A 16,909-nucleotide genomic window follows, 5' to 3' on the forward strand; every position below is an offset into this window, starting at 1 on the left:
CCCCCCAAGTTTATCTTTTGATTTCAGAAATTTGACTATGGTGTGTCAAGGTGAGATCATCTTTATATTTATCATTTTGGGATTTCTTGAACTGCAAGAATACGTGGGTGGATGCCTGCCATTCAATTTGGAAGAAAATTACAAAATAAAAAAAAAAACAAAAAAAAAAAAAAAAAAAAGAAATTCTGCCCATTTGTCTCTCTCCTTTTGTGACTCCAATGATATACATATTGGTATCACAGGCCACTGGTGTTTTGTTTTAGTTTTTCTCAATAATTTTTTTCTCTTTGTACTTCATTTCGTGTAACTTCTAATAGTTGTTAAATATTGTCAAGTCAGTACAGACTCACAGCGACCAGGAATAGGGTTTCCGAGGCTCTAAATATCTGTGGGAGCAGAAAGCCTCATCTTTCTCCCATGGAGTGGCTGGTGGGCTTGAACTGCCAATCTTGTGGTTTGCAGTCCAGTGCTTATCTGACAGCACCACCGTGATTTTAATTTGCTGATTTAAGTTAACTGATGCTTTCTCCTGCTATCTCGAATCCAAATTAAACCCATCCAGTGGCATTTTTATTTCATTTACTTTCTCAGCTCCAATATTTCCGTTGTGTTTGCTTCTAGAGTTTCAAGATATCGTCTAAAATATCCCCATTACTTTAGCATATTAATCCTTTGCTTTATAAATTATGTAACATAGTTACCATGATTTTATTAAAGTTCCTGTCTTCTTATTCTGCTGATTTTTTTTTGTTTGTTTGTTTCTTTTGATTGTGGGTCATACTTTTCTGTTTTGGTTTTTTTTTTGTGTGTGTAATGTTTTGTGATTTTAAATGTTATGCTGGACATTGTGTATAGAAGGACAAAGGAAATTGAAGTCTATCATTTGTTTTATTTTGTTTAGTCCCAGTAAGTTCAAGCCTTTCATTCTAACAGGTAGTTTTGAAAACCTAGATTCCCACTTTTCATCTTCCTATCCTTACTATGGATTGGCCAAGTGGCAGCATCGATGGACTCAAGCATGGCATCAGTAGTGAGGTTGGCCCAGGACCAGGCAGTATTTCATTCTGCGGTGCATAAGGTCACTATGAGTCAGTACCGAATCAATGGCACCTAACAACAACAATATCCTTACTCCTAACTACATCCAAAGGAGCTCTGGTAGCATAGTGGTTACGAATCGGGCTGCGAACCTTAAGGTCAGCGGTTCGAAACTACCAGCCGCTCCGCGGGAGAAAGATGAGGCTTTCTAGTAAAGATTTACACCCTCGGAAACTCTGTACAGGGTCGCTATGGGTCGGACCCGACTCGATGGCACTTAACAACAACAACAACTACCTCCAAGACTTGAGCTGGAGATGGGTGACGGATATGATTAGTGGAATTTTTCTTTGCCTTTAGTTTATCCTTAAACCAAACCCTCAACTTCTGTACCTCCCATCAGGGGCTAATTCCTTAAAACTTGTCATTATTTAAATTTAGAGGGTTGATCTGTAGCTTTAGATGTTTTTGATTAATCTTTTGATCCTATTCCAGCTGGGCCCATAGGTCTGAGCACTGTTAGACTATGCATACTCCCTCTGATTTTTGGCCCTGTCACTTCCTTGGCAAATTTCTGAGGATGGGGTAAAGAGAATTGTTGGGCCAATAAATTTATTTGTGTGTTTGGGACTCTTCATGATTTCCATAGATTTTGCCATATTAAATGCTTGGCCGGTTTCTTCTCATTCATGAGTTAAAAAATAATTGATTACAAGATTTAAAAAAAAAACAACACCTCCATTTTCAATTTATGGAAACCTTGGGGTAGTTATTTTATGAGACTATTTTCATATTCATATAGTTGTGAATATTAAAGAGTGTTCCTCCTTAGGTTGTTTTCTTTGAAAATAAGTGTAATATTATTATTATTACTAATGGAGAAGTCCTGAGTTTGATGGACCATAAGCCTGGGGGATTGCTAAGGTAGATGGAGGGGACCTTTTCTTGGACCTGCAAGTTTGTGCTTACTCACTTCTCAACACAGGCGGGACCACTGGTGGTGGCCCAGAACCCCAGCACAAGAAAGATGATGATTGTAGACAGCAGTGAGGTCAACAGGTTGACCAGGGCTACAATGGAGGCCACCTTGGCATAATTTTGGACGCTGCCTTGAACCTTGTAGGAGAAGGTGATGACAGTCCCCGTGCCCAAACTCAGGGAATAGAGCACATGGCCTCCTGCCTGACGCCATAGGTCCAGCGAGGCCAAGGCAGACAGCTGTAGAAGGGAGGGAGTAAAGGATGGGCTCAGAGGGTGGAACCACTGGTGTCTGGGTGAGGGGCAGGCTGGAGTAGAGAGTAGGAGGAGGGATAACTTAGGGCAGGAGAAGGGAAGAAGAGACTCAGAGGACGCCTTGCAAAGGAGAGGGCTTGGATTCCTTGACCTCACCTCTGTGGTCACCACACGTTTGAGGCTGACACTTGCACCTTCTAGGAAGAGACCTCGGATGAGGAGGCAGACGATGATGATGTAGGGGAGGAATACATATAAAATCAGCATCTGGCCAGGTGGGTCAGGATAGAAACCAGAAGTTAGGGAATGTAGGGAGAAGATAAGGAAAGAAGACTTCAGGCCAGCAGGAGTAGAGAGATGGAGGTGGAGTGTTGGACTGGCCCGCCGGTAACAAGAGGGAGTGATGGGAGGATTATTTGAGGGAGAGAACACTGTTGTTTGGGAAACTATTCCTCAATACACTACTTAGGGATAAGGGATAAGACTTCAAAATGGCCTTTTACTAGTAGGGCAGTTGGACATTGTAAATTGATGGGCCTATGTGTGAGGAAATACAAGGGAAAAGGAATCAGTGAGGTTGAAGGCTGTATGGAACAATTTCATAGGTGAAAGGAAGGAAAGGAAACTAACAAGAAACTGGAAGAAAGTAACCTGATTCAGAGGGATTTTAAAGTTTTTTGGATCTAGGGTAGGTAGAGGTACGCCCTTTCTCCTAATGTGCATCTTTAGTCAAGTCAAGTCTACATTTGTGTGAAGGAGCCCTGGTAACATAGTGGTTTATGTGTTGGGCTGCTAACTGCAAGTTCAGCAGTTTGAATCTATCAGCCCCTCCACTGGATAAAGTTGAGGCTGTCTGCTCCCATAGATTTACAGCCTCAGAAACCCTGTAAAAGGTTGTTTTGAGTCAGAACCGATTCTATGGCACACCATAGATTACTTGGAGACTGTGAAGAAGATGGTGAGTTGAGTCTTCAAGGATACTTGGGTGAAAGTTGACATGGATGCAGGGGATCAGAAATTGCAGGTAGAGTTAATCAAAATTATGAGGAGGATCTGCTAAATAGGCAGAAATACAATTTTTATGTACGGGGAATATGGCTTAAGAGCTAATGGAACAAGTTGGAAGAATGGATTGGAATAAAATGCTGTAAATGGGAAGCTCTGGAAAAGAAGGATGCCAATCTTTGGGGATATCATGTACTGTTCAAAATATAGGAATGGGGAGCATGCAGGGCTCAGGGTGGGAAGCAGTGGTGTCTGATCTAGAAGTCTGCCCACAGGTCTCTGCATGCAGTGACTTGGGGGTGAGGGATGACGAGGGAGTTGGACCAGTTAGAGGCACTCTTTCACATCTTGGATGGGAAACAGAGGGACAGTTGAACAAGACAGTTGAATGCTTGACAAGAGCACAGCATCTTCCTCAGGACCTACAATGGAACGAATGATGGGCGACCACATCTGACATTTTTCTCTGGGTGGTTAAGAGGTTGTGGGAAGTAGAGAGCTATAGGAATTAACCCAAAAACCCCACTGTTTGACTGCTGTTGTGTCAATTCTAACTTGTAGCGGCACTATAGGGTTTCTGAGACTGGAAACCTTTAAGGGAGTAGACAACCTTATCTTTCTTCTGTGGAGTGGCTGGTGTGTTTGAACCACTGATCTTGCAGTTAGCAGCCCAATGCTTAACTCATAGTGCCACCAGGGTTCCTTACAGGGATTGGAGTAAAGCAATCACCAGGGAGGACTTGGGTGGTATGGATGGCCTAGGGGCAGGGAGTGTGGGGATCTTTGGATTTGTAAAGGTGGAGAGGGGAGTAGGGTCAGCAAACAAGGTGGCTTACCGGCATGGAAATCTTTAGCTCTGTGATCATGATTAAGAAGAGGAGGAACCAGGCTGTGAGGATGCCCAGGGTGAGGTTCAGGACGAGGACCTCAATGCCTTCCTCAATGTTGCTTGATGCATTCAGGATAGTGTGGTACCAGAAGTACTGGTGGGGCACAGTGTGAAGGCAGGAGAAGTCTGGGGGGGACCCATGTACTTAGGCACCACCTCATTGGGGCCAACCCCTAATCTCCTTCCCCAGCTCTTGCTTCTTGGTGTCCCTGCCTCCCTTAGTCTTACTGGCCCCCTCCTCACCAGTTCCATTGGAGTTCTTCACCAGTGGGCACTGGTTCCAAGGCAGGGGGTGACTGAAGGAGTGGGCCAGGTAAGAGAGGCACCAGGAGATGATGGTGCTGTTATACAAGCTCATCAAGAAGCACACCTGCGGGTGGATACAGTGGACCTGAGGAGCAAAGTAGGTGGACACAGGGAACCTGGAGACTCTAAGGAGTGAACTGGGATGGCTCTTGCCTGGGCCCCTCATTCACCAGCATGCTAGCGTAGCCCATGCCGCCCAGCCAGGGAACGAGCTGCTTCCAGACCCGGGCGTTGTTCATGCGCAGCCATTGCCCCAAGATCATCTCCATGTACAAAAGGGGAGTTCCGATCAGTAGAAGTATGAAGACGTACGTCAGGATAAAGCTGCCTGAGAAAAGGAGCCAATCGGAAGTTGGCTTAGGCAACCGCAAGTCCTTGTCCCTCACTCCCTTATCACCTAGGAGTCTGTGCACCCAGCCCTTCAACTTTCCCATTTAGTAATCCAATCTTCAATTCTTTCCACCCTCAGACCAAGGAGTCTGCACCCCAAGCTCCTACCTCCCCCAGAACACAGGAATCCAGGCCCTCCAGTTTACTTTCAGACCCAGAAGTCCAGGCCCCCTAAGTCTCCTCCCCTAAGACCCAGGAGTCCAAGTTCATAGCCTTAAAGAAACTCCTTCCTTAAAATTCAGAATCCAAGCCCTGGGCATTACCTCCTCCGTTCTGATGACAAATGTAAGGGAAGCGCCAGATGCTGCCTAGCCCCATAGAGAAGGCAACCAGGGTCAAGATGTTCTCAGTGTTTTTTGTCTGAGCAAAGGAGCTTCGGATCTTGGCAGTCCGAATCTCCTTAAGATTGGAAGGTTTGGAATTTCTGAAGAGGTCTTCCTCTGAGAGCTCAGACATTTCCTCTAAGGACTCCATGACGCCAGGTCCACCAATCCTGAGGGAGTGTTTAGGGGACATGTCTCAGGCACTATATTGTAGACTTTTATGATAACAAGCGTTTGGTGTAATGAAGACCAACCCTTCTCCTCACTGATTACTGACTTTGGGATAGTAGTTTTCATAGCTTCAAGACCCAGTTTTTTCTCATCTTTCAAAATATTTAGTAAGTGGTATGGCATGAGCACGGACCAATCAAAACAGATGCCATTAATACTGGGTTTAACATCAGCCCTTCCTGAAAGGATTACAGATGTCATAATGGCTTCAGTGATTCAGAATGGCATGATAAACACACACATACACACACACACCAGAAAGCAACAGGTGCTGATGAGATGGTGGAGAATTGCAGCCCTCATCTATTGCTGGTGGGAATATAAAATGACACAGCTCCTTTGGAAAACACATTGGCGTTCTTCAGAAAGTTGGATATAGAACTGCCATGTTCTTGTTGTTGTGAAGTGCCGTCGAGTCGATTCCAACCCATAGTGACCCTGTATAGGGTTTCCAAGAAGAAACTGGCAAGCTTGAACCACTGGACCTTGCAGTTCAAATGATTTTGCAGTCTGATGCATTAGCCCACAGCGCCACACCAGGACTCGTAGGTCTCAACACAGGACTCAACAATTCCAAGCCTAGGTGCCCAGAAATGAAAGCAAGACCACAGACAGAAAACTGCATTTTTCATGAAGCGCTTCTCACGATAGCCAAAACGTGGAACCAACTGGAATGTCCATCAACAGATGAGTCTCAGTGTCTTAGTTCTGCTATGAAACACCACAAGTGGGGAGCTTTAATGAACTGACATTGACTTTCTCATGTTAGAAGAAAGCTTTGTCTGCTCTGGGGAAAAGTCCTATCTCAGCTTCTCGAGTGTTTTTCTCAGTGTTCCTTGGAGAGCTCCATGTGGCATTTATCTTTTCCCCATTTCTCGTACTTGATTCTGTGCTCACTTGGTTCCATTTATATCTCAAAAATAATTGGTTTAGACCACACTCTACATTGATATGGGTTCATTAACATAAAAGAGAAAACCCTGCTCCCAAATGGGATTGAATTCACAGGAATAGGAGTTAGGATTGACAACACATATATATATATATTTTTTGAGGGGGGGCATAATTCAATCCATAACAAGATGACAAATGAGGTATATACATGCAATGGAATATCATTCAAACATCAAGAGAAATGAAGTCCAGATGCATGTCACAACATGGATGAACCTTTAAAACATTATGCTGAGTGAAATAAACCAGTCACAAAAGGACAACTACTGCACATCTTAATTATATATGAAATAAGCAAACATATAGAAACCAAAGGTTACCTGTGCTTATCAGGAATGGGAGAGAGGGAGAAAGGATGAGTTTTTGCTTAGAAGACATTGTGTTTCTGTTAATGATGGTGGAATGATTTGAAAAGGATGTGATAATGTTTTCACAACATGAAGGATGTAATCAATGTCATTGAATTATACATGCAGATAGTTGGAAAATGTTTTGTTTATACACATTTTAACTACAATAAAAATATGGCATAATGGATATTCAGTACCAAGGACTCAGTAAACACCCAAGACATGTAGGCTTCTATCCTTTCTTCTTCTGATCTTCTTGGAAATCTTTAGGCTCAACTGATGCACTTGGAGTCCTGGTGTGGCACTGCAAACCCACCATCCGCTCCTTGGAAACCCTGTACAGGATCACTATGAGTCAGAACCAGCTTGATGGCACTTAACAACAACAACAATGCACTTGGACTTCTAAGCCAATGGTTCTCAAAACTGGACATCTACCACAATCAGTTGAGGCTTGACCTTTGAAAACCTAGATTCCCGCCTTTCATCTTCCTATCCTTACTCCTCCAGATTCGGATCCAGTGGTTCCAAGTGGAGGCATAGGATTTGGTAGTGTTAAAAGCTTTGTGGTGTCACTTCCAGAATGGCAGTATGAGGAGCTCTATGGACCCACCATCTAGAGAAGCAAGCATACCTGATGAAAATTATAAAGATAAAAAAATTCAATCCTTTATGATCTCTAGAAATAACCTGAGGGCACAGAAGAAATGAAGAAACATTTGTTCAAGATACTGTACTAAAGTAATTAAATCTAACACTCAGCAAGAACAGCAAGAGTTGTTGAAAAGCGTGCACAGTTCAGTTCTTCTCTGTAATACATGGAGTTGTCACGAGTCAGAACCAACTCAACAGCACTTAGCAATAACAACCTTCTAGTCAGTGAATTATTCCTCCTTTCCTCCTACCCCTGGTAACCATTAAAGACCACAATAGTGGTCTCATACAACATCTGTCCTTTTGTGACTGGCTAATTTCACTCACCATGTTCTTCTTTTTTAGTAATGCTTTGCTTATCTGGGGTCTCTTTCCTTTCCAAATAGTTGGTGATAAGTTTTTCCATCTCTTTAAAGAATGATGTTGGAATCTGATCTGGGATTGCATTATATTGATAGATCACTTTGGATAGTATTGATATTTTCACAATGGTAAGCCTTCCTATTCATAAACATGGTATATTCTTCCATTTATGTAAGCCTCTTTTGGTTTCTTGCAGTAGGTTTTTTTTGTAGGTTTCTTTGCATAGGTCTTTTGTTTCTCTGGTTAGATTTATTCCTAAGTATTTCATCTTTTGGGTGTTTTTTATAAATGGTATTGCTTTCCTGATTTCCTTTTCAGAGCTCTCTTTATTACTGTAAAGGAATCCAACAACTTTTTGTATGTTGATCTTGTACCCTGCCACTTTGCTGAATCTTGGAGTTCCAATACTTTTCTTGCTGAGTCTTTAGGATTTTTTAGTATAGGGTCATATCATCTGCAAATAGAGAGAGTCTAAATTCTTCTTTGCCATTTGGATGCCTTTAAATTCCCTTTCTTACCTTACAGCTGCATTGTTAAAACTTCCAGCACAATATTGAATAGGAGTGGGAATAAAGGCATCCTTATCTGATTCCTGAGTTTGAACTGCCGACCTTGCAGTTCAAACCGACCTTGCAGTCCAGTGTTTATCCTACAGTGCCACACCAGGACTCTGAAGAAGTTGGTAGAATTCTTGTTTCATCATCACTGACTTTAGTGGTTGGTGCATAAATTTGAATAATTATGATATTAACTGGTATTTCTTATAGGCGTATGGATATTATCCTATCACAGACAGCATTGTACTTCCAGATAGATCTTGAAATGTTCTTTTCGATGATGACTGCGACACCATTCCTCTTTGTCATTTCTAGTATAGTAAGCCATATGATTGTAAAATCAAAAGTGGCCAATATCAGTTCATTAATGCCTAGGATATTGATCTTAATGTGTTCCATTTCATTTTTGACAACTTCCAATTTTCCTAGATTCATAATTTGTACATTTCTTGTTCTAATTATTAATGGATGTTTGCAGCTATTTGAGTTGTGTCCCCTCAGTAAATAAAGATCCGAAAAGCTTTACTCCATTTGCCTCATGATGGGCAACTCTGAGGAGGCAGCTCTTCCCCAGTCGTATTTTGAGTGCCTTCCAACCTGAGGGGCTCATCGTCCGGCACCATATCTGACGATTGCTTTTAAGTGCCATCGAGTCGGTTCTGACTCATAGTGACCTTGCACAGAATTTCTGAGGAGTGACTGGTGAGTTTGAAACTGCCAACATTGCAGTTCAAACTGACTTTGAAGTCTAGTGCTTATCCTATGATATTTTGGTGCTATTCATCAAGTTATAATATTCAATATTCTGGTGCTATCTAACAGTGTTCCACTGCTAATCATAAGGGTTTCAGTGATTAAATATTCACAAGTCGTCCTCCTTTCCTTCCTACTCTTAGTTAGGAAGCTCAGCTGAAACCTGTCCACCATGGGTTACTCTCCTGGTATTTAAAATACTTGTTGCATATCTTCCAGCTTCACAGCAACCCACAAGTCACCACAGTCTGACAAACCGACAGATGAGTGCTGATTGGTTTTGTATATATACCCTTAGCTGTGGTGACAAGTTTCCCTTCTATTCCTATTTTGTTGAGTATTTTTGATCAGGAATGAGTGTTGGGTTTTGTCAAATGCCTTTTCTGCAAAGACTGATATGAACGTGTGTGTGTATTTCCTTTGTTCTGTTTATGTGGTGGATTACATTGAGTGCTTTTCCTAATATTGAACCACCCTTATATACCTGGTATGTATCCCACCTGGTCAGGATGCTTTATTTTTGATATGTTGTTGGATTCTATTGGCTAGGATTTTGATGACAATTTTTGCATTCATGTTCATGACAGATATTGGTCTATACTTTTCTTTTTTAGTGACGTCTTTGCTTCGTTTTGGTATTAGGGTTATGCTCAATTCATATGGTGAATTTAGGTTTCCTATCCTTTTCTATGAAGAGTAGAGATGTCAGCTTGAGGACTAGGGTGTGCCTGACCCAGGCCATTGTGTTTTCAATAGCCTCATATGGATGCGAAAGCTGGACAGTGAATAAGGAGGATCGTAGAAGAATTGATGCCTTTGAGTTGTGGTGTTGGAGGAGAATACTGAAAGTGCCATGGACTGCCAAAAGAACCAATAAATCTGTTTTGGAGGAAGTGCAGCCAGAGTGCTCCTTGGAGGCCAGGATGGCTAAACTTCGTCTCTCCTACTTTGGACATATTGTCCGGAGGAAACAATCGCTGGAGAAGGATGTCATGCTGGGTAGGGTGGAGGGTCAGAGAAAAAGAGGAAGACCCCCAACGAGATGGATCAGCCAGGTGGCATCATTGATGGACTCGGGGGTGGCAGCGGTAGTGAGGTTGGCCCAGGATCAGACATTGTTTCGTTCTGCTGTGCATGGGGTCGCTATGAGTCGGTTCCGACTTGATGGCACCTGACAACAACAACAACAACATCCTTTTCTATGTTCTGAAATAATTTTTTTTTGTTGTTTGTTCTGAAATAATTTGAATAGAATTGGCTTCAGCTCTTCTCCGAATGTTTGTTAGAATTCACCAGTAGGCCATCTGGGCCCAGACTTTTTATTGTTGGGAGTTTTATTTTAATGACGGCACCAATTTCATCTTTTGTTATGTTGCTGTTGCTAAGAGCAGGCCAGTTGGCTCTGACTCATAGCAACCCTGTATAGGATTTCTGAGGAGTAGCTGGTGAGTTTGAACTACTGACCTTGAGGTCAGTGCATTATCCTGCAGCGTCACACCAGTACTGTTCAAGTTTTCTACTTCCGTTTTTATTAGTTTAGGTAGATAGTGTGTTTCTAGAAATCTGTCCACTTCTTTTAGATTTTCAAGTTTGTCGGAGTGCAATTCTTCATTGTTGTTGTTAAGTACTGTGGAGTCGACCTGTACAGGGTTTCCGAGGCTATAAATCTTTATGGGAGCAGAAAGCCTCATCTTTCTTCCACGGAACGGCTGGTAGTTTTGAACTGTGGACCTTGAGGTTAGCAGCCCGATTCATAACCACTATGCTACCAGAGCTCCTTGCAGTTCTTCATAGTATTCTGTTATTACCCTTTTTATTTCCATTGGTTCTATGTGATAATACTCATTTCATTTCTTATTTGTGTTACTTGCATCGTCTTCTTTTCCTTTGTTAGATTTGCTAGTGGTTTGTCAATTTTATTAATTCTTCCAAGGAATCAACTTCCTGTTGATTCTATTTTTCTGTTTCATTTATTTCTGCTCTAATCTCAATTGTTTCTTTTCTTCTGGTTGCTGTAGGTTTACTTTGCTGCTCCTTTCTAATTGTTGGACATGTTGGGTTAAGGTGTTGATTTTGGTTCTTTCTTCTTTTTGGATGTTTGTGTTCATTGCTCAGTAGTTTAGAAGCAGCTATTATGCATGTTTCCATGTATAAGACTTCCCCCACTTGAGCTTCCTGTTATTGATTTCTAATTTTATAGCACTGTGATTTGAGAAGATGTTTTGTAGTATTTTGGTCTTTGTAAATGAATGGAGATTTGTTTTGTGTCCTTAGAAATGGTCCATTCTGGAGAATGTTCCATGTGCACTGGAAAAGAATTTATATTATGCTGTTGTTGAGTTGCGTACTCGGTTTATGTCTATGAGGTCAAGTTGGTTGATTGGTTTATTTGGTTTTCTGTGTCTTTGTTTCTTTCAAGTTATTCTGTTCTTCATTGAAAATCATGTATTAAAATCTCTCCTACCATTATCATAATGTTTTTTATTTCTTTCTTCAATTCTGCTGGAGTTTGATTGATGTATTTTGAGGTTTTCATTGGGAACATAGGTACTTATTATGGTTAAGTCTTCTTGTTTAATTGACCCTTCTATCATTATATAAAATCCTTCTTTGTCTTTTATGTTGGATTTTGCCTTTAAGTCTATTTGATCAGAAAATAATATTGCCACTCCTGCTTGTTTTTAATTGCTATTAGTTTGATATCTTTTTCCCATCCTTCGATTTTTAGTCTATTTTTGTTTTTGATGTAAGGTGTGACTCCTGTAAAGTACTAATTTCCCCCTCAGTTTAAAACAGTCTGCTTTATCTTAAAATCTATTTGACTTTCTCACCATTTGAAAGTTCTGTAACTATACTATTTTCTCTTTTTGCTTTGTATTTGTCTTCATTATAAATTGATGTCTGTGATTCTCTAATTTCAGTCTTGTAGGCTTATTTTGTTTTGGATAGTTCTACATCTGGATTTCGTTTTCAATGATGTTTTCACGTATGTTAATCTGCTCTTGTTGATTCTCTATCTAAAGAACTCCCTTAAGCATTAATTGAAAAGTTGGTCTGGTTATTACAAATCCCTTTAATTATGTTTATCTGGAACTGTCCTAATTTCACCATCAGATTTGAGGGACAGTTTTGCTGGGTATATGATTCTTAGTCGGCAGTTTTTTTCTTTCAGCATTTTATATATGTCATCCCTTGTTTTCTTGTCTGCATGGTTTCTGCTGAGAAATCAGAGATTAATCTTAATATTGACAGATTTTCTTGAAGGACATGGGATGGTCATGTGGGCTTATTATGAAAAAGTAATAAGGAAACGGAAAGCTGCACTGGTGAGAAAAGGCCAGGGAAGTTGGGTTGAGGACGTTTTTATTCTAACATGACAATGCCCTTGCTACCCTGTGAGAATTTTGCTAGGAAACTTTACCTTATCCATCATACAGTTTTAGTCTTGTCCCTTCAAACTTCTTCTTGTTTCTAAAACTCAAAGAACATGGAAAAGGAATATGACAGAAGTCCCTCAAGGATGTCAAAACTGCCAAAGAATTTAGAATTCTTCAGGGAAGTCATTGTTGTTGTTAAATTACTTTGAGTGGGTTTTGACTCATAGCTACCCTGTTTAGAGTTTTTGAGGCTTGTAAATCTTTGCATGAGAAGAAAGTTTCAGTTTTCTCCCACAGACCAGCTGATGGGCTCAAACTGCTACCTTTTGGTTTGCAATCCAGTGCTTATCCTATGGAAACACTGCCTTCAAAAGTACACAGTCCTACATGGAATAGATGTTGAGAAATACTAGCTTCATATTTTGATCTTTCTGTTTAATGACCTCATTAATTGCTATGATTTTGTTGCAATACTTTTTGACTTATCCTTGTCTATATCTTCTAACAGTTGGATATATATTGTTGTTAAGTGTGTTGAGTCGGTTCCAACTCATAGTGACCCTATATAAAGTTTTCTCAGCTGCAAATCCACAAAGATTTGGGCTAGAACTGCCAACCTTGCAGTTCGCAGTCCAGTGTTTATCTTACAGTCACTGCTCTAGAAGATACAAATTCTTTCATTATATCATGAGTATTTTCCTGTGTTATATGAGCCATTATATAAACATCCACATTTATCAATCTATTATTTACTTAAATCTTTCCAAGGGGCCTCACAACCCTCAAAATAAGTCTAAAATCCTTGGTCTAGTATCCAGGTTCCTTTTAGCCAGGCTTTTGCCTTATCTCCTACCTACCTGTAACGACCCCATCTTCACCCTTCCACCCCGTTGTACCTGCAGTCCACAGGTGACTGGCTCAGTCCAGGTGTGTCTCTGGTCCCCACTCTGGCCCCTGATGGGATCTGTGGCTGCGTCTTTCTCAGCTAAGTCTGGTCTCCGCCAGGCTCTTAAGAGAATCAAAGGCGGGACAGCGTGTGTAAAGGCTACTTAAGAAACTTTCTGACCCAGGTAGGGGAGGCCCATAAATTCATCTATGGGAGTACAGAGGAAGGACACTCTTACAACATCACAACGCTTCTGTCCCAGCCTCGGTCACCTGCTGAGAGAAGTGTCTCCTGGGGGGAGGGATGAGGGAGCAGGAGGGAGGTGCCTGGGCAGGGGGCGTTATCTACCTTGGGCCTCCCTGCCTCTGGTCTGCCCTTCCCTTCCAGAATCAGGGCACCTTGACCCCTAAGTTCCTGGAAAGAAAGCGAAGTGGCTGGGTAAGCTTGGAGGTCAGGGTCATGTGGCGAGGTGGCCCGGAGAACAGAAGCCTGACTTCCTGAGACCACAGGGACTGGGGACCGGGACCCTTGGATCCCTCTTTACCCGCCACTGACGCGCGAGTCTGGAGACCGGTCACTTTTGCGGGTGCCTGGCTTGGGTTGGGGGAGGGGGCGTCCTAGGCGCGCGACTAGGGACCAAGGGTCCTCTGGAGCCATGGTCACTGGGGCCAGAGACGATTTTAATTTTTCGCTGTGGTTGGAAGGTGATTTAGGCAACTCATCCTAAGGACCTCTTATAGTCAACTCGTCCTAAGGACCCCTAGCTCACCCACTGGCCTTGACCCACTGGCCTTGACCTTCTTCAGGGGAAGATCACCCGGCAGAGCCAACCCAGTGGCGGGATGAATGAGGTCATCGGTTACCAGGCAGATTTCGCTCGGCGTGAAGATCTAGCTGTTTCTGGATTGAGTGAATATCCATTGCTGAAAGGTTTTCCCAAAATTTGGCTCAATCTCTGGAAATGTCACATTTAGCCACCCAGTCCTTCATCAACTGCTGCCACTTCATTATCAGCTCAGGGGGAAGGAAGGGACTTAGGAGCTGGACACTTGGATTTACTTGGGTGGTGAGGTTTGTTCAGATGTGGCCCAGAAAACCCATTCTCTTGCCCTCCAGAATCTAGAAGAGGGAGAGAGGCTGGGTACCTTAATGACCAAAGGAAGCCGAATGTCCCCATCCCCATCACAGGTTGGGTTGTACACATTTTGATGTAAAAAGCAGGAAATAAAATGTAATCGTATTAAGTTGCTGAGATTATGTAGTTTTCTGAATTAGAAAAGCTAGAATTACTTAACTAATACAGAAATTATAGACTATTTTTTTTAAAGTGGTTATTCTTGAGATTATAACATGTATCCTTATCAAAGTCTAAAGATCAGCATGTAGCATTCGGCTGAGGTGAATACTCTGCCTCTAGTTGATATGTTTAGTATCTTAGTTCTGTCCGTTGAAGAACCCCTACAAATCAGCCATTGTTGTTATTGTAAACTGTGTTTGTTTATATTTACCCACATTATCATTTTCTTGGCCCAGCATTTCTTATATCTCAGGTCTTCCTACTGGGAATCTCTGTGGATGGAAAACTGTTTGTTTACTTATACCTATGGAGTCCTGGGGTGGCGCTGTGGGCTAATGCATCAGACTGCAAAGTCAGTTTGAACTGCAAGGTCAGTGGTTCAAGCATACTAGCTGCTCCTTGGAAACCCTATACAGGGTCGCTATGGATCGGAATCCACTCGACATTGGTTCTGACACTTAGCGACCCAGTATAGGGTTTCCACGGAGCGGATGGTGAGTTTGAACCATCGACTTTGTAGTTTAAACTGACCTTGTGGTCTAGTGCTTTATCCCATAGTACTATATATATATATATCTCACACAAACACATATATATATATAAACTTGATTCTTTTTGTCAATAAACTAGACCAGGTAGGAACAATCTGCTCAGAAAACAGTAGGTTTGTTAATTATGACAAAGTCAAAGGAAGTTATATGAGCTGTCTTGATATATATATATATATATATATATATACACTTCCCCTTGGAATGGCTGGTGGTCATCAACCAACAACCTTATGGTTCACAGTCCAGTGCTTACCCTACAGGGCCATCATGGTCCCTACATATATATATGTATGTATGTATATGCTGTTGTTGTGAAGTGTTGCCAAGTGGATTCCGTCAAGTATATATATACCTTTTTCTTGAAAACTTGTTGGGTTTATTTTCATCAGTCTTTAGAAGATAATTGATCACTATTTTCTAGTTTCTGCTGCTGTTGATAAGAAGTCAGATTATCGCCATTAATTTATGAGTAGTGTCTTGTCTGCCTAGGTGCTATTTATATTTGTCTTGTGTGTGTGCGTGCTGAATTTCTCTTTGATTTATTGGCCTTTGGAGTTTTGTTTCCTTAGCCCAACGATTTGTATCTTTCCTTGATTTTGGAAAATGTTCAGCGTTTTTCTCTTTGTATGTTACCTTTCCTCTGTTCTTCCAATTACTTCTTTGTAGAACTATTAGATATGTGTTGGAAGTTTTCTCATAACGCCCTATTTTCATAACCTTTTTAATATTTTAAATCCTCAGTTTCCCTGGCTGTATTACTGGTAATTCATGTTCGTCTTCCAGCTCACTATTTCTCTCTTTATATTTTTGTAATTGGTTGCTTAACTCATTCATTAATGTTTCAAATGATAATGATTTTAATTTTCATTTCTGAAAGTTCTTTTTCAAATACCCCAAAAACTTTTTTTTTAAAGGCTTTTATTGTGGATTGAGTGAAAGTTTACAGGGCAGATCATCAATTTTACATTCAACAAACTATATACCTTGTTTCATTACAATGATTATACTCCCTTCCATGGACCATAAGTTAACAGTATTTCTCTCTATCCACTTTAGCTTTTTTAAAAAACAGACAAACAAAAAAAACCCCAACTCAGACATATATAATAATTTACATCTCCAAAGGGCACATTCTGTAAGTCGGCTCCTGGCCACCAGTTCTTAGTCCCTCTCTTCTTAGTCCATGAATCATGAGTCCTCAGCCACTCCCCCTTCCATGCCCCATCTCTGTCTCTATCTCTGGCACTGCTGCTTCTCTGGATAAGGTCCCACACCTATTTGTACATTCCTTTCTTGATGGTCCTAGGGTCCTCTGTTTCTGAATTGTAAGATTAACCACTCCCCTTTTTTTTGTTACAAAACTTCTACCTTCATAATTGTGACAGTCGTGATTAGTCATGATAACAATTTTTCATTATTGAATCTTACAAATCTTATCCCCATCTCTTTTCACCAGACCCATCTAGACAAGATGACAGCTGTTCAGTGGGGACTCTTTCTTTCTCTCCATATTCTTAAACTAAATTCCCTCTTGAAATCTTGTAAGCGAGTCACTTCGTGCCTTTATTGCTTCCTCATTTTAGGTAGCCAATGTCTAAGTTGCCCATCCCTATCTACCCTGTGTACAGAGGGGATAGCATTGATACTTGATGTGAAGACTCTTTCCCTGTCTGTTGGTATTTAGAGTAACTACTGCTCTGAGTATAGGTCATGTTCATCATGAAGATGTATCTTCTGTCACTGTAGCTGTTC

The 16,909-nt window shown here is 41.4% G+C and overlaps 1 protein-coding gene across 1 annotated transcript in view; it reads right to left on the reverse strand.

Annotated features, from left to right (window-relative positions):
* The window catches only part of LOC102832911, a 34,316-nt gene that overhangs the window by 6,167 nt on the left and 11,240 nt on the right, over nt 1-16,909 (reverse strand). Inside the window, exons 11-16 of the mRNA XM_006868403.1 lie at nt 5,125-5,354; nt 4,642-4,799; nt 4,409-4,556; nt 4,113-4,291; nt 2,428-2,538; nt 2,012-2,256 (exon numbers count right to left, since the gene is read on the reverse strand). Coding sequence (XP_006868465.1) covers nt 2,012-2,256; nt 2,428-2,538; nt 4,113-4,291; nt 4,409-4,556; nt 4,642-4,799; nt 5,125-5,354 — 1,071 coding nt within the window. The remainder of the gene's footprint in view (nt 1-2,011; nt 2,257-2,427; nt 2,539-4,112; nt 4,292-4,408; nt 4,557-4,641; nt 4,800-5,124; nt 5,355-16,909) is intronic.

This window comes from Chrysochloris asiatica, unplaced genomic scaffold, assembly GCF_000296735.1.
Source record: "Chrysochloris asiatica unplaced genomic scaffold, ChrAsi1.0 scaffold00116, whole genome shotgun sequence".
In the NCBI taxonomy this organism is placed as follows: Eukaryota; Metazoa; Chordata; class Mammalia; order Afrosoricida; family Chrysochloridae; genus Chrysochloris; species Chrysochloris asiatica.